This window comes from Elephas maximus, chromosome 12, assembly GCF_024166365.1.
Source record: "Elephas maximus indicus isolate mEleMax1 chromosome 12, mEleMax1 primary haplotype, whole genome shotgun sequence".
Taxonomy (NCBI): Eukaryota; Metazoa; Chordata; class Mammalia; order Proboscidea; family Elephantidae; genus Elephas; species Elephas maximus.
In genome coordinates, this window is record NC_064830.1 from 47,161,237 (window position 1) to 47,186,614 (window position 25,378).

General features: G+C 39.8%; 1 protein-coding gene across 2 annotated transcripts in view; it reads left to right on the plus strand.

Moving 5' to 3' along the window:
- Positions 1-25,378, plus strand: part of BABAM2 (BRISC and BRCA1 A complex member 2) — a 685,697-nt gene that overhangs the window by 625,913 nt on the left and 34,406 nt on the right. For both annotated transcript variants that reach the window (XM_049904727.1, XM_049904724.1), the window contains one exon: positions 13,118-13,271. In XM_049904727.1, the coding sequence (XP_049760684.1) occupies positions 13,118-13,271 (154 nt within the window). The remainder of the gene's footprint in view (positions 1-13,117; positions 13,272-25,378) is intronic.

Consider the following 25,378-nt stretch of genomic DNA (forward strand, 5'->3'; position numbering starts at 1 on the left):
TTAGCCAGATTTCTTTTTTAGTTTTCCCAGGGCAGGAGTTTATTTATTGTGACTAAATTCTTTTTAAAGATAGAAGTTAAAACAGTACAAAATGCTGTTTATGGTGTTTGCTCTTGCTAGATTTCTTTCTGCATCAAATGAAAGCATGTTTATTTTTCTCCTTTTTTACATGTCAAGAGCAGTCAGCATTTCCAAACTTTTATGATGTGTGCCTCTCTCCATCACTAAATATGTGTTGGCTACCCACTGTGTGTCCAGCCCAGTGCTACCCATGTGGAGGAAATAAAATAAAGGCAAGCGCTTGTTAGCAATCCAACTGGGAGAAAGTGCCAAGTGACAGAGCAGGCAAGGAAGAATTCTGGGAAGAAGGGGGGGACTTGAACTGTGCCACAGAGTTGGGAGCAATAGTAGGCTGAAGGGACTAATAAGGAGCCAAGCCTGAAATAAAAGTGTTGGAGCAGCAAGGGGCCAGAACCAAGTGGGAAACATATCCAGAGGACACAGAAACCAGACAGTGTAGCAAGGCAGGCAACACAAAAGTCAGCAGATGGTCCAGCTCCAGAAAGTGAGGATCCTCAGTTCTATCCAGAGGCACCTCAGAAGAAGGACCTGGCAGTTTACTTCCAAAAAATCAGCCATCGAAAGCCCCGTGGAACAGAGTTCTACTTTGACACACATGGGATCACCGTGAGTTGAAGCCAGTTTGACAGCAATGGTTTGGTTTGGGCTTTGGTTTGTTTTGTTTGCCCTTAAGGAGCTCAGAGTCCTTTGCAGTGATTCCTACCTGGGGAGGCCTATCAGAAGCACTTGAGGTGCATTTTCAGAAATTAGAGGTCGGGAATGGGACCTATGCATCTGCAATGTCAAACTCCATGGTGATGTTGATGGTCATTTCCAGCTGAGATCCTGTGATCTCCTTGAGGGGGACGGAGGAACATAGCTGATTTAGTCTGGGTTTGCTTATGTGGACAGAGTGAGAGAACCTTGGCTCTTCACTGGCCAACACTATGACATCCTTTTCATACTGAGATTCTTCTTAGAGTTTTCTATGAATGTCTTATTGGATGTTGCCATGATTAATTTCTGTCTATAACGTGCTTCAAAAGTAAATGCAAAACAAAATGTGAGCAAAGGCCAGATATCCTATAAATTCAACTTTCCAGAACAGATATAAACCTGGAAGAAACCAGCCAAACAACAACAAACAACAAGAAGAAACAGTCTCTGAACTGTCCCTGAGGAAAGTATCCCAGAGCTCACGTTGCACCCATTCACTGTAGTGGAGTACCCCACCCTGCTCTGGTCAAGGGATGCACAGTCAGCCCAGTCTTGCTCCTCAGAAGCTCAGACACATGTAGAATGAAGTAGATGAAAGAAAGAGGCAAGAAAGAAGAGGTTGCATTAGAATTGGCCTTGGTGAGAAATGTCCAAGGAAAAAGGAGCTGGCCAGGGAAAGGAAACAGAAATAAACTAAGTTCCTAGTCAGGAGTTAAATTGCTTGTCACACCCCAGTAGCCGTGGAGACATCAACTCTTAACAGCTGGACAGTTAGGGGGTGTGGGCCCTCGGGTAGGAGGTGTTTGTGAAAGCCCATTAAGTATAATAATTTTTTTAACTGTTAAAACATTCTCTGTATCTAATTCCAACTTTATAGTAGAGTACAGGAAGATGCTTCCGAAACAAACAGAACATTTGTTTCAGTACATGTCTTTAAAGGATAGACTTACAAGTATGTAAACAACTATATAATAAAGTTTCCAGACTTTGCCTGTAAGAAATCAGGCAGATTTTACCATAAGCAATAAACAACTCCAAGCCTTCAAGATAGTTTATATGGCTTCAGTAGCATGGCAGTAAACTTTTATCAAACAAACCAAAAACTTTGCTGTTTGTATGCTGCAGCATGGCGGGTGGGGCGGGAGGAGGGAATATAAACACAATGGAATCACAAGTCAATATAACTGAAGGGAAAATAAAGTTGTAATCAATATAATCAGAAATTGGCAAATTGAAGAGGAATGGCATTGTGTTCATTGTCAAAAAGAACATTTCAAGATCTATTCTGAAGTACAACGCTCTCAGTGATAGGATAATGTGCATACACCTACAAACCCATTAAAGCCATTGCCGTCAAGTTGATTCCTACTAATAGCAACCCTATAGGACAGAGTAGAATTGCCCCATAGAGTTTCCAACGAGCGCCTGGTAGATTTGAACTGCCAACCTTTTGTTTAGCAGCTGTAGCCCTTAGCCACTGCACCACCAGGGTTTCCTACACCTACAAGGAAGGCAATTAATACGACTGTTATTCAAATTTATGCACCAACCACTAACACCAAAGTTGAGGAACATGAAGATTTTTACCAACTTCTACAGTCTGAAATTGATCAAGATGCATTGATGATTACTAGCGATTGAAATGCAAAATTTGGAAACGAAGAAGAATCAGTAGTTGGAAAATATGACCTTGGTGATAGAAACCACACAAAAGGTATCATGATAGAATTTTGCAAGACCAATGACTTATTCATTGCAACTGCTTTTTTTCAACAACATAAACAGTGACTGTACACATGGACCTCACCAGATAGAATACACAGGAATCAAATTTACTATATCTGTGGAGAGAGACAATAGAGAAGCTCAATATCATCAGTCACAACAAGGCTAGGGGCCAATTGTGGAACAGACTATCAGTTGCTCATATGCAAGTTCAAGTTGAAGCTGAAGAAAATTAAAACAAGTCCCCAAGAGCCAAAATATGACCTTGTAGATTTGGAGACCATCTCAAGAGTAGATTTGACACATTGAGCACTAATGATCAATTAACGAAGTTGTGGGATGACATCAAGAACATAATACATGAAGAAAGAAAAACATTATTAAAAAGACAGGAAAGAACGAAGAGACTAAAATGGATGTCAGAAGAGACTCTGAAATTTGTTTTTGAACATAGAATAGCTAAAGCCGATGGAAGAAATGATGAAGTAAAAGAGCTGAACAGAAGATATGAGAGGGCAGCTTGAGAAGACAAAGTATTATAATATATTATAAAGTATTAAAGTATTTATTTATTATTAAAAAAGACATGGAGTTAGAAAACCTAAAGAGAAGAACATAATCAGCATTTTTCAAGCTGAAAGAACTGAAGAAAAAATGCAAGCCTCGAGTTTCAATTTTGGAAGATTCTGTGGACAAAATATTGAATGACACAGGAAGCATCAAAAGAAGATGGAAGGAATACACAGAGGCACTATACCAAAAAGAATTGGTCAACATTCAGCCGTTTCAGGAGGCAGCAAATGATCAAGAACTGATAGTATTGAAGGAAGAAGTCTAAGGTGCTCTGAAGGCGTTGGTGAAAAACAGGACTCCAGGAATTGACAGAATACCAATTGAGATGTCTCAGCAAACAGATGGCAGCACTGGAGGTGCTCACTTATCTGTACCAAGAAATTTGGAACACCTGGCCAACCAACTGGAAGAGATCCATACTTGTGCCCATTCCAAAGAAAGGTGATCCAACAGAATTAGAAAATTATTGGACAGTGTCATTAATATCGGAAACCCTGGTGGCGTAGTGGTTAAGTGCTATGGCTGCTAACCAAAGGGTCGGCAGTTCGAATCCACCAGGTGCTCCTTGGAAACTCTATGGGGCAGTTCTACTCTGTCCTATAGGGTCGCTACGAGTTGGAATCGACTCAATGGCACTAGGTTTGGGTTTTGGTTTTATCATTAATATCACATGCAAGTAGAATTTTGCCGAAGATCATACAATGTACTGTTGTAGGAGTACATTGACAGGGAACTTCCAGAAATTCCAGCCAGATTCAGAAGAGGACTAACATTGGAACAAGGGATATCATTGCTGATGTCACATGAATCTTGGCTGAAAGCAGAGAATACCAGAAAGAAGTTTGCCTGTGTTTTATTGACTACACAAAGGCATTCGACTGTGTGTGTCATAACAAATTATGGACAACACTGAGAAGAATGGGAATTCAAGAATACTTAATTGTGCTCATAAGGAACCTGTACATAGATCAAGAGGCAGTCGTTTGAATAGAATAAGGGGATACTGCGTGGTTTAAAGTCAGGAAAGGTGTGTGTCAGGTTTGTATCCTTTCACCATACTTATTCAATCTGTATGCTGAGCACATAATCCAAGAAGCTGGACTACATGAAGAAGAATGCAGCATCAGGATTGGAGAAAGACTCATTAACAACATGTGTTATACAGATGACACAACCTTGCTTGCTGAAAGTGAAGAGGACTTGAAGCACTTACTGATGAAGATCAAAGGCCATAGCCTTCAGTATGGGGTATACCTCAACGTAAAATAAAAATCCTCACAACTGGACCAATAAGCAGCATCATGATTAATGGAGAAAATATTGAAGTTGTCAAAGATTTCATTTCATTCGTATCCACAGTCAATGCCCATGGAAGCAGCAGTCAAGAAATCAAACAAGGTATTGCACTGGGCAAATCTGCTGCAAAAGACCTCTTTAAAGTGTTGAAAAGCAACGATGTCACTTTGAGGGCTAAGGTACACCTGACCCAAGCCATGATATTTTCAATCTCCTCATATGCATGCAAGAGCTGGAAGGAAGACTGAAGGGCATGGGTAGGGGAAGAGAACTAACATTTATTTAGTTAAATTTTTGTTTGAGGTGCTCTGGTGGTGCAATGGTTAAGTGCTTGGCTACTAACGAAAACGGTCAATGGTTCAAACCCACCAGCTGCTCTGTGGAAAAAAGATGTGTTAGTCTGCTTCTGTAAAGATTATAGCCTAGGAAACCCTATGGGGCAGTTCTACTCTGTCACATTGGGTCGCTATGAGTCTGAATTGTCTCAGTGGCACACAACGGGTTTTTGTTTAATCCTTTCAATAACCTTGTTGTGGATTGAATTGTGTCTTCCAAAAAGATATGTTGTGGTCCCACCTCCGCCTCCCCAACCAGTGAACACAACCTTGTTTGAAAACAGGGTCTTTGGAGATGTTATCTTTTAACCTAACGTGAGGTCATACCACAATAGGGTGGGTCCTAATCCCATCCAAGTGATGTTTTTATAAAAGAGGAGAGACACAGACAGAGGAAAGATGGCCATGTAACGATGGATCTACATGCCAAGGAATGTCTGGGACTACCAGAAGCTGAGAGAGACAAGAAGGGATATTCCCCTAGAGACTTCAGAGAGAACATGGTCCTGCTGACATCCTGAATGCAGACTATAATCTCCAGAACTGTGAGGCAATGAATTCCTGTCCTTATATGCCACCCACTTTGTGGTATTTTGTTATGGCATCCTGGGAAACTAATGGAGTCCCTGGGTGATGTAAACCGTTAATGCGCCGGACTGCTAACCCTAAGGTTGGTGATTCAAGACACCTCAGAAGAGAAAGGCCTGGTGATCTACTTCTGAAAAATCAGGCATTGAAAACCCTATAGAGTACAGTTCTACTCTGAAACACTTGTGTTTGCCATGAGTTAGAGTTTACTCGATGCCACCTGGTTTGGTTAGGAAACTAAGACAAACTCTATGAGATAAGAATTATTATCCTCATTTTGCAGGTGAGAAAATTAGGATTCAAAAAGGTAAAATATATTGCTTAAAGTCTCACCACTGGTAAATGGCGAAGCCAGGATTTGAACTTAGTTTTATCTGACTCCAAAGACTGTGCCTTTTTCTACCATACCATGCTATCTCCCTCCTTATTAGGATTTTTGACATTTACAAAAAAAACCAAGAAGTTTCAGGCTTTGGTTTGGTAACATTAAAACCCTAATCTGTTTTCATAATCAGATCACACAAAAAATATTGAAAAGTTGAATGCAGACTTCTAGGTATTGATAAATTAGTTTAACAAAATCTGGTTAATATTTAATGTCCCCTTATCACTTGGAAACCGTGGTGGTGTAGTGGTTAAGTGCTAAGGCTACTAACCAAAAGGTCGGCAGTTCACATCCGCCAGGCACTTCTTGGAAACTATGGGGCAGTTCTACTCTGTCCTACAGGGTTGCTATGAGTCAGAATTGACTCGACGGCAGTGGGTTTGATTTTTTTGGTTTTAAATGGGAGTCCCTGGTGGCACAAATTGTTAGGTGCTCAACCACTAATCAAATGGTTGGCAGTTCAAACCTGCCAAGAGGTGCCTCAGGAGAAAGGCCTGGCGATCTGCTTTCAAAAGGTCACAGCCTTGAAAGCCTTATGGAGCACAGTTCTACTCTGCCACTCATGGGGTCACCATGAGTCAGAATTTACTCGATGGCAACTATTTTGATTTGGTTTTGGGGCACTTAAATGAAAGATAATAAAATGAGACATCATTTGGTTTTTAATGCCTTGAATAGAGGTACTTCTGAATTGGAAAAGTTTATATTTCTTGCAGGCAGGCATTTTGAAATTCCAAATTTTGGGTGGTTGGTAAATATTTTGGAAAAATAGCTTGGGATGAGATGTATGCAAACTACTTTTAGGAAGAATCAACCTCTGATAGAACCATCATTGGAGGGTGAGTTTACAGCAAATCAACAAGAGGTTAAAACTGCCCCATAATGAGGCCTGGAGGAACTAGAAAGGCCTAAGAGGAATGAAAATGGTAACATAACCACAACCACCACAAAATGAATCCAGGGGCATCTTCCTACTAACCCAGGAACACAGGGAAAAAGGAGAGGAGTATATAGCTTGGAAGGTTTAGAGAGATGAAATAATGGCTGACTTGTAAGTAATGATGAAAATATTTGATGATGTGACTCCCAGAGAACCAATTATGGTTAACCCCTCATTTGTTTGGCATTTTGAAGGATTGAACTATCCCACACAACTGAATTTTCCAGACAACTAAAATTTTCCTGTTTATGTGCCTTGAATGTTTTTTAACCAATGCTTGGTGGAAATATTTCTGAAATTGATTATACAATTATCTTGCCTTCTTGAACAGAAGCTGCAATAAATAAATCAGCATTTCCTTGGATGCCTTTGATTGCAAGTATGAGAAGACTTGATTAAAAGAGGTTCCCACATAACAATAAATCCAGAGGTAGGCAGTTCCAGGAATGATGAATTAGGCAGCTTGGTGACATCAGGATCTGGGTTGCCTTCTCTGTAGTTTTTTTTTTTTTTTTTTTTTTACTTTCCCTTCATGGTCACAAGATGAGTGCCAGAGCTGTAAGCCTCAAGAACTCACATGATAAAATCCAAGGCAACAATGAAGTAGGGGGCTCCTCCTTACATGTGTCTTTATTCAGAGAGGGAAATATTTCTCAGAAGACCCCTAGCTGACTTCCCCTTGAATTGCATTGGGAGAATTGAGTCACATTTCCATGTGTTGGTTTTAGGGAAGGGCAGGAGAGTGAGTGAGTGAATATCCAGCATTTTCAGACCCTGCATGCAGTGGGAGGGAAGGCTCTGCCCATGAAAAATGAGAATGGCACTTCGGTAGGCCTCCAGCAGTGTCTGCCATGGCTGCCAAGATTGGGGGCGAACGTCACATTCTATGTGGTAGTAGCCTGAGGGGTCATTAGACATATAGAGCTTTTTGTCCCTGAAAGCTCCCAGTGGCCCCACACTTGGGATTCTTTATGACCTCCTAAGTCTGCCTTTATTTATTATTCCTTCTCCTTCCTTCGTGCCAGACTGTTGGTTATCACTACTTGCTGTTAATGGACCTTATCCTCACTTTGCCATAATTAGATTTTTTTTTTCCTGGAATATCATATAATCAAACTTGTTAGAATTATGCCTGAAGTGTTCAGCGTGAGTAGCTGACAGGCTGTACTGTGAATCAGATGCATAGTGTGGCATTCCTTTTGTCTGCTCAGGGTCATTTTTCCATTGTTGAGGTTTGTAGATAAGTAAGGAGTTTCTAGAGAATCTTGTGTTTTAGATACTATGTTAATGAAATTTTGAGCCCTGGCGGTGCAGTGGTTAAGAGCTCAGCCTCTAAGCAAAAGGTCAGCAGTTCAAATCCATCAGCCACTCCTTGGAAACCCCATGCGGCAGTTCTACTCTGTCCTATAGGGCCACTGTGAGTCAGAATCGACTGGACAGCAATGGGTTTTTTGGGGTTGAATGAAATTTTGTTAATGTGAAAAAGAGCAGGGGCAAGTAAGCTTATATACTAGGCAAGGTAAAACTGTCTGTCCACATGAACCTCAGCGTGATTTAGAAAGAGCAGCAAAGTTTATTGGTGCATCCAGTTCCCTCCCAAAACTGTGTGTGTGGTTTTTGCGTGGAGAGGCCCACCAGGTTTGAGACTATGACCAACAGAACCTGACACTGCAGAGGCTGTCCCACACAAGGCAAGGAACAGCTGCCCCCTGGTCAGAAAGTTGGGCAAAGCTTCATTAATCCTACCCCCTTACCCAGTGAGCTTGAGCCTGTGGGTGAGTCCTGTGAACTGCCCCACTGTGCAGAATTAGAAGTGTTTGGGTGTGACTTGTTTCAACAAGCAGTTGAAGAAGTAATGCGTCAGAAATGGTTATTGAAATTCTCCTGAACAAGTAAGGACCATGTCTTCCGTGGATGGAGAGCTGACCAGCATTCAGTCTCTGGAGACAGGAAGAAGGAAATAGGAAGCAGTTGTCAAAATAATACTGACAATGAGTAATTGAAGACAAGGGGATAACTCTGCTCCAGGAATACAAGTCTGAGCCCATAGCTGGGTTGGTTTCCAAGGGAGCAAAGGGTTAAAATGTTCAGTTTTGACATACCTGCATCCATGAGCCCAAACTGCTTAGGACCCAGGGTGTTCCCGCAGAACAAGTCAGTTGTTTCAAGGCCTAAGGTCGTTATTTTGCTGTGTGTCAGAGAACCATGAGCTAACTTAAAGCAAAAGTTAAATGACAGAAACTCTTAGGATAAGAAACGCACATTGTGTGTGTGTGTGTGTAAGTTTTTTTGTTTTTCCTAAGTGTGACTGATTTGATTTGTACCATTTTAATCATTCTTGCAAGAAGAATAAAAAGTATTTCTTATAACTATTTTTTATTTTTTACCCATTCTTATGTGTCGTAGTTATCTAGTGCTGCTATGCAGAAATACCACAAGTGGATGGCTTTAATGAAGAGAAACTTATTCTCTCACAGTCTAGCTAGCTAGAAGTCTGAATTCAGGGTGCCAGCTCCAGGGGAAGGCTTTCTCTCTCTGTTGGCTCTGGGGGAAGGTCCTTGTCATCAGTCTTCCCTGGTCAAGGAGCTTCTCAGCACAGGGACCCCGGGTCCAAAGGATGTGCTGTTCTCTTGGCTCTTGTTTCTTGGTTGTGTGAGGTCCCTCTGTCTCTCTGCTTGCTTCTCTCTTTCATATCTCAAAAGACATGATACCTAATCTTGTAGATTGAGTCCTTCCTCATTAACATCTTAGTGGTAGGATTTACAACACATAGGAAGATCACATCGGAGGACAAATGGTGAATAATCACACAATACTGGGAATCATGGACTAGCCAAGTTGACACGTATTATGGGGGTCACAATTCAATCCATTACGCATAAAACATTTTTTTAAAAGTCATCCTTTTGTTGACTATTGACTGATACAGACAGAATACCACTTAAGTTAAATTGAGCAAGATAGTTGTGTTTTTCTTTTCACATATGTGAATTAATATGTAGATTACCGATTTTTATTTTAGGTACTCTGACCGTTCCTGCTTCCCTAAGAATCCAGCCACTGTGTGTACAAATAAAGTATTCGATTTTCATATTGGCTTCAACTAGTCTTTGTTAGACAGTTCTCTATGGAGAAGTAGTCATGTAATCAATACTTTTGGGGGTCATGATGCTTATCAGTATATAGCTTGGTGACTTTTTTTTTTTAAAATCAGAACTGACTTGCCTTGATGTCTTGGTTATCTAGTGCTGCTGTAATAGACATACCACAAATGAATGGCTTTAACAAAGAAAAATTTATTTCCTCACAGTAAAGTAGGCTAAAAGTCCAAATTCAGGGTGTCAGCTCCAGGGGGAGGCTTTCTTTCTTTGTCGGCTCTAGAGGAATGTCCTTGTCATCAATCTTCCCCTGGACTAGGAGCTTTTTCTCGCAGGAACCCCAAGTCCAAAGGACAGGCTCTGCTCCCAGCACTACTTTCTTGGTGGTATGAGGTCCCCCGTCTCTCTGCTTGTTTCTCTGTCTTATATCTCATAAGAGGCTGCCCAAAGACGCGATCCAGTCTTGTAGATTGAGTCCTGCCTCACTAACACAACTGCTGCCTATCCCTCCTCATTAACATCATAGAGGCAGGATTTACGACACACAGGAAAATCACATCAGATGACAAAATGGTGGACAATCACACAATTCTGGGAATCATGGCCCAACCAAATTGATACACATATTTTTGGGGACACAGTTCAATCCATAACACTTGGTAAATAAATTTGTATTCACATTTTGAATTATTTCTGATGCTAATTGTCACTTAGTAGGTCAAAGAGGATGGTTCAGAACTAAGTGAAAAAAAAATCATTTTTTCAGTGTATCGAAGTACTAATACAATAATACTAATTTTATACAAAACAAAATAACAAGAGAAAACTGTAATGCATTCCAAAGCCCAAAAAGCTTGAAAAACACACAGGCTGTGGTGTTATCTGCATTGCTTTTGACATTAAATGGTGGCTGTATTTGCTTTATATTTGTAAATTATTGCCATTGAGTTCTATTATCTAAAATTACTGCTTTTTTGAAGGAAGATTGCATGTTAAATACTTTTCTGCTATTGATGATTGCTTTGGGAGGTTAATCTGAGTCTCATTTTATATTTAGAAACTTGTACATAATATAAACATAATTGAAGTCAAATTAAAGCATATGTGAATAGGCATTCTTTCCCAAAATTAATCAGAGAAAATGGAATGAGTAATAAGAAAAAAGATAAATTTAATTTTAGAAAGCAGTATTTGTTCAAACTGGCTAAAGATGGTACAGATCATGCTTTGTGTATGAAGTGATTCAAAAATGGTTTTCTGAGTTGGATTATTTATAATCTGAATTAGTCTTTTTTATCTTTTGTATTGCTCTTATATGTTATTAAATCTCTGGTTTGGGCTCAAATAGACATGTACTGAGACTGCCTTATTGAGGCACGTGGAAAGTGTGACTAAAGAGTGGACATTTGGAATCTTGCCACTTTTCTTTGGTTGCTGTAGTGTGATTCATATGTAGAAACCCCCTACAGCACTGAGTCAGTGATCAGCAAGAGGCAAATATCCTCAGAGGGCTAAGAGGCCCTACCCTGGGACCATTTTTTGTTTCTTGGTATTTTTGAGTTCACACCGAACTTAACTTTTCTTTTAAGATATCACATTGAGTGGTTAGAGGGCCTAATCCAAGTCCAACACCCCCGACTGAGGTGGTAATAGAGATATAACTATCTACTAGGTTTTTTGTCATTGTTGTTTTTAAGGAGTCCTTGTGACGCAGTGGTGAAGCACTTGGCTATTAACCGAAAGGCTGACGGTTTGAATGCATCCATCACCTCCATGGGAGAAAGATCTGAGGTGGTAATAGAGATATAACTATCTACTAGGTTTTTTGTTGTTGTTGTTTTTAAGGAGTCCTGGTGACGCAATGGTTAAGCACTCCGCTGTTAACCGAAAGGTTGACGATTTGAATCCATCCATCACCTCCATGGGAGAAAGATCTGACGATTACAGCCTAGAAAACACTATGGAGCAGTTCTGCTTTGTCACACGGGGTCACTATGAATTGAAAGTCAACTCGACAGCACCTAACAACAATGTATTTTTTAATACATTTGCTTCATATAGCCAAAAAGATGAACCTTGTATACCCTTCACAATGGAGACTTTAGCTTACTAAATTGCAATTATGACATAATGTGTTAGTTGTGAGCGTCTTATACCATTATCCTCAAGAGCAGGAGGAAATATGGCATAGAGAAGGAGCTTCAGATGTGAATCATGGGACTAACTTCGAGTCTTGCCTCTGCCTAGCTATGACATGTGCAGCTAATAAACCTCTTGGACTCTCAAGTTTGCTCATCTGTTAAAAGGAGATGGTAAAAAAAAAATAATGCCGTTTCATGGAGTTTTAAGTATCAAATTAGATGAAGTATGTAAAACTACTCTGTAAAGCTAGAAAATACTATTCACATTTTTGTTATTATTTTTGATAAATGAATGTGCCTGTTCTCTGAGAAGTAGCTATGGTAATATTCACAGAAACAGATATACTTTTCAGAATGTGCTATTAAAACAATCTATATTTTTAATATGGTTGCTTCAACTAAAAATAGCAAGTTGTTTTATTTTTAAAAATCGGATTAAAGAACCCCAAAATGAGAAAGTAACACACGTAATACATGTTAACAGCAAGGATTAGAATCAGCCTGTACTATAACAACAGCCATAGGTAGTGCTCAGATTTGTCCCTGTTGTATTCCATTAAGGTGCTCACACTGATTAAGGAAATACGATATGTGTGTGGTAACACAAATGGAAAAAACTGAAACTGCTAAGTATCAGAGCTCACTGCTTGACTGGAAGTAGAATGATAATATTTTTGTATTTTTTTCTGGTGATCCATTTGCCATTTCCTATAAAATAGAGAAAGAGTATGACTTGCCCTCTTTATCCCCTTTCCAGTCCATTTTCCAAGGACAGGCTCATTCTCGGTTCCTCCATCAAACTATAGGTGAGGGAGGTACTGCCTGGCCCTGAAGAGTTTATGGCACAATAGACATTTCCCAGATATCTGCATGTGGGTATATGTAAAACTGCTCTGGAGCATTGAAGAAGGTAAATTCCATAGGAGAAGTTCAGATGGATGGGGGCACCCAGGGGTGCTTCAGCCCTAAACTTCTGTAACCATTTCATAGCTTTCTTTCAGCATCCACACACCATGCCTCATATTGGTTAAATTTTTCATTAATGTGTGATTTGCCTCTCTGACTAGGTTATAAACTCCTTGAAGTCAGGGAAGTCACCTTGCATTTCTTGGTCCCTCTCTCCATACCTTGTACCTAGACCTCAACCACTAATTCGTGATTCAAATAGACTCTTGTAATCTGTATTCAGATTTAGCCAGAAAAGTACCTTAAGATGTGTTTGAACCCTGAATTTGTTTCCCTTTCTTCTTTCTTTGCAGTTGACCTGCCCCTGTTTTTCCCTCGAGACCAGCCAACTCTCACATTTCAGTCCGTCTATCATTTTACCAACAGTGGACAACTTTACTCCCAGGCCCAGAAGAATTATCCATACAGCCCCAGATGGGATGGCAATGAAATGGCCAAAAGAGCAAAGTAAGTGAAGTCATTGTTATATCCAGAAAGAAACAGAAGGGAACAGTTTGTTTATCTAGCTCAGGGATCGGTAAGCTCCTACTCCAGGCCTAGTTTTATAAATAAAGTTTTATTGAACATATCCACACCCATTCCTTGACTTAATTTCTGTGACTGCTTTTACGCTACAGTGGCAGAGTGAGTAGTTAGAACAGACCGTAAGGCCTGCAAAGCATAAGAAATTTGCTATTTGGCCCTTTACAGGAGAAGTTTGCCGACCCCTGATCTAGTCTAAGAAGATGCTGACCTGCATCTGAAAGTGTTTGCTTTTCCTGCTGTTTCTGTTGGTCTCAGAAATTTCCATGACTACTTTTTTTTTATATAATGGATTACAAGATTTATTAGATATCTACCTCTCTATTTAGATTAGAGAAGAAGTAGTAGAAGAAAATCAGAGCTGTGGATAAATAATGTCAATGAAAATGCTAGTAGCTACTCTCATATTTGGCGGGGGGGGGGAATGGAAAATTTTAGATGACGATAAGCAAATAGAACTTCTGCTTAGTAGTCAGTACACGGACCCAGACCCTGGTTTTTCATATGGAACTGTAATCTCTTTGAAGGAGCAGATTGAATTATATACATCAAGGCACCTCTGCAGTATGTACACAGCCACTGCCCACAGTAGGAGCTACATGTTCCCTGACTGAATAAATGGCTACACAGATAGCCTACAGCCAATAAAATTGCTATGGAATTTGGTAGAAGTGAAAGTTAGCTAGAGTTCAGGGTTTAGAGGTACAACTCTTATTATACACGAACCTCTCTGTCAGTGTGGAAGGCTTTCACCTTAGTCATATGAAATAGGTAAATGTGGGAATATGCTGAGTGTTTTTATAGGTAAAACTTTAGTAACTAGAACAGCAGTCTTCATGAAGCAAGGCCTCCTAGAATGAAGCACCAGCAGATGAAAATCATAGTTTCCAAAAATAAATCATGGTTAGAACGGTATGTGGTTATTACCTTAGCACTCTGAACAGCCAGTGCTCACACCTGTGATACCAGCTGAAAGATGATTGGATCCAGAGATGCACACAAGCGAAGACCCACCTATGAAGAATCCTCTTCATCCATTCATTAAATATTTATTGAATGTCTGCCATGTTACAGACATTGTCCTCGGTGCTGGAGATACATGGTAAACAAATTAGGAATTGTCTTTGTCTTCATGGAGCTTGTAGCCCAGCAGGGGAGAAGAAAGCCTTTACCGCATCAGACATCTGACGGGCTTGTAGTGCCCACCTACAAAGCCTGGCCTCCCAGGTCTATAATCCTCCTGCTTCCCCTCCTCAAAACCCCTGTCTCCTCGAGTGCTTCCTGGCATCTTCTGTACTTTCTGTAGTTCAAGGCCTTCACTTTAGCAGGCTCAGGGCTCTTTTAAATGCTGACAGAGTGGCTTTTTCCAGAAGTCCAAGCCTCTTTAGATTCCTATGTGCGATCTACAGTTGTTACCTAAAACATCCATGTGCCCTCTTGTCCTGCGTTTTTGTCCATGATGCCCAAGCCTGAAATTCTTTTTAAGGAAAAGAACACACATATGCAAATGCAACTAGTAACAATGGTTAAGACGGATATATGTTGAGATGTAGTTTTTAAAAAGCACTTGTAAAGTAAGCTGTATGTTTGAAAGCATTGCTGTTGTTTAATTTTCTGGGCTTGCCCCATGTATACAGAGAATCTGCTCCTAGAAGATGGGCTGGTATTTGTGGTATGTGCTGTGGAGTCTGAACCAGACGTGTCTTTGTGGTTTCCATGGCAAAGCTATCTTGGTGTGTGTGCGCGCCTGGGCGTTTTTCTTAAGCAGACATTTTAGCATGTATGAATTGAGTCTTGTAAGGAGTTGCAGACCACAAGCCGGTGATTTCAGTATAGGAATATCGTCAGTGAGGCCTGTTTATCTTCACAGATTGCTTTAGACTTTCAAGGGACACTTGCTTTATGTTAACACCAGCCTAAAGAAAACATCTGAAGTAACCTTAGAAAAAATCTGTTTTCTACTGTAGCGAAGATGAATCCATTTTAAATGTAATAAAAGAGAAAGCCAGAAGCTCATGCTAGCAAGAAGAAGCAGTTTTAAAAGCTCTGTTCTGAAAATGAACTGAGTAACTACTGTGGGCCATGTCCGAAAGCCATGTCAATGGATAAACATGGCAGAAGAAATGTCCTGCGGTGTAGACTTGAGACTGGTGGAGAGGTTGAAGAGAAAGGACTGAAAGAGAGAAAGGTCAGCTGCAGCATTCCTTACACTCCCTGTTTCTTTGTCCTGTGAAGATGGTGTGTGTACAGATTGCATAAAAGGCTATAATTCACTTGGGGAGCTCTGCCCATGACGTAAACACTCTCGCAGTTTATGAACAGCAGTAGAGCCTTTTGAGTGGAGTCAGCTGTTTATTCCCACATTATTCTAAACATGTGAACTTAGAAAAGCACTTCCTGGCACTGACCGGAGCCTTTCCTACCACATGCGCTTCTTGCTCTAGGCTGACCACAAAACCTTGTCTTTCACAAGTGAAATGCCCTTACTGGATGAGCACAGGCTTCGAGATCATGTATGCCCCAGATCCTGTTGCTAGTTTTAGTCCTATAAACTCTGTGTCCTTGGGCAGGGCTCTTAACCTCTCTGAACTTAGTGCTGTTTTACAGGACCTCACTCCTCCCAATTTGATGGGCTTCATGTGAAAGGTCAAATAAGTTACCATATGCGAGGAGTTTAGCTTATGTTCTGCCCCACAGTGCCTTTGCCCACCTTTTCCCTCGGCCCTCTCTGCCCACTGAAATCTCCTCATCCTTCAAGCTTTTTCCATGTGGCCTTCCCCATCCTTTCTACTTGCAGGCAGCTCTTTCCCTTCTGAACAGTTTTATTTGATTGTTGCTCACGTACTGCTTTGAAATCTCTCTTGTATTTTTTATGACTTTTCACATCTTTACCTCATTTCCGTATACATATCGTTCTTTCAAGGCAAAGGCTTTGCATATATATCCTTTTTTATTGTGACATAATTTACATATGGCAAAATTGACAGAGTTTGAGTACACATTTTGATGAATTTTGATACCCCTTTCCAGTCAGTCTTATCACCCCCAAGGCAATTGCTGTTCTGATTTCTCTTACTAGTCTCTTAGTTCTTCCTGTTCTAGATACTTCTTATAAATGGGATCATACAGGCTGTACTTGTTTGTGTCTTATTTTCATTCAACAAAAATTTTTTAGATTTATCTGTTGTGTGTTTCTTACTGCTAAGTAATATTCCGTGATATGAATATACCATAGTTTATTAATCCATTCACCTGTGCATGGACATTTTAGCTGTTTCCAGTTTTGAGCTATTATAAATAGAGCTGCTTATGAACAATTCTTTTTATAGATGTGTTTTCATTTATTTGGATAGATACCTGGGAGTGGGAATATGTGTACAATTAACTTTTTAATAGACAAACTTTTACCAAAGTGCTTGTACCATTTTACACTCGCACTAACAATATGTGATGGCTTCAGTTGTTTCATATTCTTGCCAACACTTGGTATTGTTAGCCTTTTAAATTTTATCTATTCTAAGGGGATGAAATAATATCTCATTGTGTCTTAAATTTGCATTTTCTGATGGTTAATGCTGTTGAACATCTTTTCATGTGCTTATTGGTGTATCTTCTTTTGTGAAGTGTATGTTCAAATCTTGTCTATTTTTAATTTTTATCTATTTTAATGTTTATCATTTTATTATTGAGTTTTAAGGGCTCTTTATATATTTACCAGATATATGTATTGCAAGAAAGAGCCCTGGTGGCACAATGATAAATAAACTTTTGAAAGATTGGCAGTTCAGACCCACTCAGCAGGTCTGTGGGAGAAAGACCTGGCAATCTGCTCCTGTAAAGATTACGGCCTGGAAAATCCTATGGGAACAGTACTGCTCTGGTACATAGGGGTCACTATGAGCCGAACTCAACTCGACAGCATTTAACATCAACAATAACAGCATGTATTGCAAATATTTTCTCCCAGTCTGTGGCTTGCCTTTTCATTTTCTTAGTCACTGTTGAGCAGAAAAATTTTAATTTTTATGATATCTATTTTATCAGTGTTTTCTTTTTTATGTTAATAATTTTTGTATCCTCAGAGTTATTTGCCTACCCCAAGGTCATGAAGAAATTCTCCTATGTTGTCTTCTAGAAGCTTTAGTTTTTGTGTTGACATTTATGTTTATGGTCCATTTCACATTTTTTTGTTTATAGATATCCAGATGTCTTAGCACCATTTGCTAAAAAGACTTTCTTTTCCCGTTGAATTACCCTTCTACTTTTGTCAAAATCAATTGACCATATATGAGCCATTCTAATTCTGCATACTGCATTCTGTTCCATTGATTTATTTACCAATACGTCTTGAAATCTGGCAGTATGAATTCTCCAACTTTGTTCTTCTCTTTTAAAAATTGTTTTGACTGTTCTAGGTCCTTTGTATTTTCATGTAAGTTTTAGAATCCGTTTGCCAATTTCAATTTAAAAAAAAAAAAAAGGGAAGAAATGCATTTTAACAATATTGAATCTTCCAATCTATGAACATGGTTTTATTTAGGTCTTTTTTAATTTCTCTCAAAAACATTTTAAGATTTCAGTGTAGAAGTCTTGCACATTTTTCAGTGTTTTTACTGCTATTTATAAATGGTACTTTAAAATTTTTTGTTTGCTAAATTCATGTATTAATTCTAGTAGCTTTTTTTTGTACATTCCTGAGGATTTTTTATAGTCATGTCACCTAAAAACAGCTTTAATTCTTTCTTTCCAATCTTTGCACTTTTTGAATTTCTTTTTCTTGCCTGCTTGCACTGACTAGAACATCCAATAACTATGTTGTACACAAATGATAAGAGCAGGTATCCCTATCTTATATTTCCCCGTTAAGTAAGACTTTAGCAGTCGATTTTATATAAATGTTCTTTATCAGATTGAAGAAATTCCCTTACGTTGGTACTTTGCTAAGAATTTTCATCATAGATGGGTGTTGAATTCTGTAGAATGTTTTCCTGCATCTACTGAGATGATCGTATGATTTTTCTTTGTACTGTTAATGTGGTAAATTACATTAGTGATTGAGTGTTGGACCAACCTTGCATTCCAGGGATAAATAAACCCTTCTCAGTCATGACATTTTATCCTTTTTTATATTTATAGGTTGGACTTGCTAAAATTATGTGAAGGTTTTTGCGTCTATGTTCATGAGTGATATACGTCTGAAACTTCTTTTCCTGTGTTAGCCTTGTCAGGTTTTTGCTGGTTTTATAAAATGAATCGGGACGTTTTCCTTCCTTCTTCGTTTTCTGTTAAGAGTTTAAGTTTGCTTTATTCCTGCCTAAATGTTGAATAGAGTTTTCTTTGTGGGAAGAAATTCAGTTTCTTTACTAGATATCAGAATGTTCATACTTTTCATTTCTTTTTGTGTTAGTTTTAACAAGTTTTTTTAAAAGAAATTTATCCTTTATGTCTAAGTTGTTGAATTGATTGGCATAAGATTGTTTATAATATTCTCTCAATTCCTTTTAATATCTGTAGAATCTGTCGTTTTATACCCTCTTTAATTCCTTGTATTGATAATTTTTGTGGTTCCCTCTCTTTCTCTCTCTCTCTCTCCCCTCCACACCTTAATCAGTCTAGCCTAGGGGGTTATCAATTTTACTAATCTTTTTCAAAGAAGCAGCTTTTGGCTTGCTGTTTGTATCCATAGTTTGTTTTCTGTTTCATTGATTCCTCTCTGTTTTCATCTTCATTTATTTCCTTCCTTCTACTTACTTTCAGTTTAATTTGTTCTTCTTTTTCAAGCTTCTTAGAGTGGAAGTATAACTCATTGATTTTAATCTCGTCTTCTTTTTTTATTATTCTTTTTTTAATTGTAATTTACGGAGCAAATTAGGTTCTCAATAAACAGTTAATACACATATTGTTTTGTGACATTGGTTGCCAACCCCACAACTGTCCCCTCCTCGACCTTGGGGTCCCCATTACCAGCTTTCCTGTCCCCTCCTGCTTTCTCATCCTTGCCCCTGGGCTGATGTGCCCATTCAGTCTTTGTTTTATGCGCCTGTCTAATCTTTGGCTGAAGGGTTAACCTCAGGGGTGACTTAAGTAATGAGTTAAAAAGGTGTACGGGGGCCATACTCTAAGGATTTCTCTAGTCTCTGTCAGACTGGTAAGCCTGGTCTTTGTGTGTGTGAGTTGGAATTTTGTTCTACTTTTTTCTCCAGCTCTGTCCGGGACCCTGTATTGTGATCCCTGTCCGAGCAGTTAGTGGTGGTAGCCAGGCACCATCTAGTTGTGCTGGACTCAGTTTGGTGGAGGCTGTGGTGCTTGTGGTCCATTAGTCCTTTGGACTAATCTTGCTCTTGTGGGGAGTCCTAGGCGCTGTCTTAGAAATCTGCCTACTACATGGGCGAGCACAGGTACATTGAATAGTGCAGTGTCTGGCACAGATAAGCAGTCAATAAATGTTAACTATTTTTTTATCATCGTTATCCCTGGTTTTCTTCATTCTCCCTTGCTCCAGACTCATCTTTTTTTTTAATAAAAACATTTAAAGCTATAAATTACTTTCTAGGATTTACTTTAGATAAACATCACATAAATTTTCATTATCATTTTGTTAGAAATATTTTCTCATTTCCCTGCAGTTTGTTTTCGACCCATGGGTTAAGTTGTGTTGTTTGAATTTCAAGTGTTTGGGGATTTTTCTAGATAACTTATTGTTATTGGTGTCTAATTTAATTCTGTTGTGGTCAGAGATCACATTGTTGTTGCTGCTGTTGTTAGGTTCTGTTGAGTCGATTTCTACTCATAATGACCCCATGTGACAGAGTAGAACTGCACCGTAGGGTCTCCTAGGCTCTCATCTTTATGGGAGCAAATTGCCAAGTCTTTCTTCCACAGAGCCACTGGGTGAGTTTGAACCATCAACCTCTCAGTTAGTCAGAGATGGTAACCTGTATGATTTCTCTGTGAGGGATGCAGTGCACGAATTTTTACTGCCCTTCCTACAGACAAAGAAACCGGGGCTTGGAGAGATAAGTGACTTTCCCAAGGGTATCCAGCTGACTTCTAGTTGGAGCCAGGGCTCAGCATAGGTCCTCTGATCTTTCTGCACATCCACACAGGCTGACAGACATTTCCCCATTCCCGTTTGTCTGGGACTCCCTCCTAAGAGGGCTGGCACTCCAATAGCATATACTCAGAGAAGGAAGTACATGTGGCAATGAAGAGTGCCGACCCTGGAGTCAAGACACAGCAGGGTTTAAACCTGTTTCTGCTATTTACTAGCTGTGTGACTTTAGGCAAATTCTTAATCTCCCTGAGTCTTTGTCTCCTAGTCAATAAAACGGTTTAGAAGGTTATTATGTTTGTAATGGGGTATATATTTTATATCATTGTATAACAAATTAACGACAAATTTAACAGCTTTAAAACAACACAAATTATTCTCTCAGTTTCTAAGGGTCAGGAGTCTGGCGTGCTGTGCCTGGGCTCTCTGTTCAGGGTCCCTGACAACTAAAATCAAGGTATAATCTGGGGCTGCTATCTCATCTGAGGCTTGGGGGTCTCCTTCCAATTTATTCAAGTTGTTGGCAGAATTCAGTTCCTTCTGGTTGTAGGACTGAGGTCTTTGTTTCCTTGCTAGCTATCAGCTGGGGACCACTCTCAGCAATGAGAGGCTGCCCACATTCCCTGCCACATGTCACCTTCCATCTTCAAACCACTAATGGCTCAATGAATCATTTTCATGTTTCAAATCTCTGACTTCTTTGTCTCTAACTTCTAGACCCAGATTTAAAGGGCTCATGTGATTAAGTCAGCTCCACCACACTTACTTCCCTTGCTTAAAGTCAACTGTGCCATATAACATAACCTAATCACAGGAATGAAATGGATCATTTTACCAGTCCTGGAGGCTATGCAGGGTATGTATGCCAGGAGGTGGGGAATCCTGGGCACCCTCTTAGAACTCTGCCTACTACATGGGCGAGTGTGGGTACATTGTCTAGTGCAGTGTCTCGCATAGATAAGCAGTGAATAAAGGTTAACTATCATCATTATCCCGGGAGAGAAAAGGAGGCCTCTAATTAAAAGATAACAGAGTCAACAATGATACCTTCACATGTGCCCCAATAAACAGTTCCCCAGCCTAAGTGATTTGGCCAGAGATTGTAAAGTTCTAGGATGCCCCATCCATGGGTTACTATCCCCTGTGGCTGTCTTCTTGGTGCCAACACAGCTAGTTTGAAAAATGGAAAAAATCCATCCTTCAGATTTTTTTTTCTACATAAAACCAACCCTCACTTAAAAACAAACAACCGAGCCCACTGGTTGCCTTGGCATCTTGTGCATAACTGCAGATCTGTCTAGAGAAATGGATCATATGACTTTCTGTAATCCTTTCTACCCTGGTAAATCTAGGAATAAATGGAATGATTTTTCTATGGGTTTCATTGTATAAAGCATCATTTTGGTCCTAGAGAATTGAGTAGGTTCTTAGAGGAAAATTTGACCCTGAAGCCAGTTACCACAACGGTTCATCACACGTTGAATCCATCATGTAAATGGAATTACTAAAGAATATTTCGGGAGATGGAGCCAAGATGGCAGAATAGACAGACACTGCCAGCGAGCCCTCTTTACAACAAAGACCTGAAAAAACAAGTGAAATGAGTATATTTATGACAAGCTAGGAGCCCTGAGCATCAAAGGCAAGCTTAGAAAACAAACAGAGGGGCAGGGGGAGGAAGAGACGGTTCAGAAGCGGAGAGGAGTTACCCGACCTGAATCGCGGGGACCCCTCAGGCACCATTCCCGGAGCGGCTGTGGCGGGCTGGTACTAGTGTTCTGCTGCAGTTTCCTCAGGACGAAGCAGCCAGCCACACAGCCTACTCCCACCTCCGGAACTACAGAAGAATGGCGCTCTCTGCAAAAGCTTAGTACTTGCGTATATCTTACCACGCCTCCCCACCCCCAAGCCGGCTTCAGTGGCTGAATTCCCTAGGCCTGAGACAGGCACTGTTGAGTGTCTAGAGCCATCCTCCCGGCCTTGGAAAAGGAAAAAATGTGCAACTGGGGGAAAAGATAATTTGCCAGCTCCACTAACCAGGGGAGCTCAGGACAGAAGCAGCTCCTGTCCAGGCATAAATGGTCCGTGGACTTTGAGCATCTTTCCCCTCTGCATGGACCTGTGTGGACCTATTTCAGGAGAATAGGCTCTCGTTGGCAGGCTCCAACAATTTCAGCTGTGCGGTGGAGAGGTGGGTGGTTGATGTTTGCTAATGCTTTGCCTATAAAGCAGGGTCCTCACCTACCCACATCAGGGGCCTAAGGACTGGTAGCTCCACTCAGGTCACCCAGCTACCCGTGACTGAGGTCCAAGGATAACTGGTACCTCCCAGTTCTTACAACCAAAAACAGTTGGTGCCCACGGTCCATCTACAGAACCCACCCACCTGCACACTCTAGGGAACAGGGACATGCTTTCCTCAGAGACACTTGGGGGTCGGTCCTCAGCCCCCTACCTTGTTCAGAGCGTGACCCCCTGCTATAATCAGATACCGGTACATACACCAATCACCCCTGCTGCTCTAAGACTATAGAACAGAGCCTGTACCACACAGTTGATGATCAGCCACCTGGACACCTGAGCTGAATTCATACAGGAAAAGTGAATGGACTCCTAGACTGATATAGCTGATAACAGCTCTAGCCATCTGGGGACAGGACCTCAGAGCTCCAAAAGCGAAAATAATCAAGCTAGATCACTCAAGCAACCCATTTGGGCATATCAAAACAAAACAAAGCAAGAAGCTACGACACGGTAACCAAGCATAAACTAATACAATAACGTATAAATGGCTCAGAGGCAACAGTCAATATCAAGTCATATAAAGAAACAGACCATGATCACCTCAACGACCTCTCAAAACAAAAATCCAGGGATCTTCTAGATGAAAGGGCATTCCTGGAATTACCAGAGGCAGAATACAAAAGATTAATATACAGAACCCTTCAAGACATCAGGAAGGAAATGAGGTAATACGCAGAACAAGCCAAGGAACACACAGATAAAGCAATTGAAAAAATTAGAAAGATTATTCAGAAACATAATGAAAAGTTTACTAAGCGGAAAAATCCATAGACAGACAGCAATCAGAAATTCAGAAGATTAACAATAAAATAACAGAAGTAGACAACTCAACAGAAACTCAGAAGAGCAGAATTGAGCAAGTAGAAGCCAGAATTTCTGAACTTGAAGATAAATCACTTGGCACTAATATATTCAAAGAAAAATCAGATAAAAGAATTTTAAAAAATGAAGAAACCTTAAGAATCATGTGGGAATCTATCAAGAGAAATAACCTACGAGTGATTGGAGTACCAGAAAAAAGAGGGATAACAGAAAATACAGAGAGAATTGTTGAAGATTTTTTCACAGAAAACTTCCCTGAAACCGTGAAAGATGAGAAAATATCTATCCCAGATGCTCGTCGAACTCCACATAAAGTAGATGTTAAAAGAAAGTCACCAGGACATATTATAATTAAACCTGGCAAAACCAAAGATAAACAGAGGATTTTAACAGCAGCTAGGGATAAACAAAAAGTCACCTACAAAGGAGAGTCAATAAGAATAAGCTCGGACTACTCGGCAGAAACCATGCAGGCAAGAAGGCAATTGGATGGCTTATTTAAAAAATTAAAGGAAAAAAGTTGCCAGCCAAGAATCATATATCCAGCAAAACTGTCTCTTAAATATGAACATGAAATTAGAACATTCCCAGATAAACAGAATTTTAAGGAATTCACCAAAACCAAATGAAAACTACAAGAAATGCTAAAGGGAGTCTTTTGGTTAGAGAATCAATAATATCAAGTATCAACCCAAGACAAGAACAACAGGCAGAGCAATCAGAAGTCAACCCAGACAGGAAAATCAAAAAAATAAAGCAAGATTAAAAAAAAAGAAAAACCTCAAAACAGGGTAACTGCGATGTTATTATATAAAAGAAGACAACATTAAAACAATAAAGAGGGACTAAGAAATGTAATCATAGATCTTCCATATGGAGATGAAGATACGGCGATACAAAGAAATTAAAGTTAGGTTTGAATTTAGAAAAATAGGGGTGAATGATAAGGTAACCACAAAGGAGACAAACTATCCTACTCATCAAAATAAAATACAAGAAAAAAATAGAGACTCAGCAGGAACAAAATCAACAACAACGAATATGAGGAAAGGACAATATATAAAGAAAACCTACTCAGCACATAAAATTAAGTGGGAAGAAGAAACTGTCAACAGCACACAAAAAAAGACATCAAAATGATAGCACCAAATTCATACCTATCCATAATTATGCTGAATGTAAATGGGCTAAATGCACCAATAAAGAGACAGAGAGTGGCAGAATGGATTAAAAAACAAGGTCTGTCTATATGCTGCCTACAAGAGACACACCATAGACTTAGAGACACAAACAAACTAAAACTCCAAGGATGGAAAAAAATATGTTGAGCAAACAACAATCAAAAAAGAGCAGGAGTGGCAATATTAATTTCTGCCAAAATAGACTTTAAATCCATCGTAAAGGATACAGAAGGACACTATATAATGATGAAAAGGACAATATACCAAGAAGATATAACCATATTAAATACTTATGCACCCAATGACAGGGCTGCAAGATACATGAAACAAACTCTATCAGCATTGAAAAGTGAGATAGGCAGCTCCACAATAATAGTAGGAGACTTCAACACACCACTTTCGGTGAAGGACAGGACATCCAGAAAGAAGCTCAATAAAGACATGGAAGATCTAAATGCTACAATCAACCAACGTGACCTCATAGACATATACAGAACACTCCACCCAACAGCAACCGAGTATACTTTCTTTTGTAGTGCACATGAAACATTCTCAAGAATAGACCACATATTAGGTCATAAAGCAAGCCGCAGCAGAATCCAAAACAGTGAAGTACTACAAAGCATCTTTTCTGACCATAAGACCATAAAAGTGGAAATCAATAACAGAAAAAG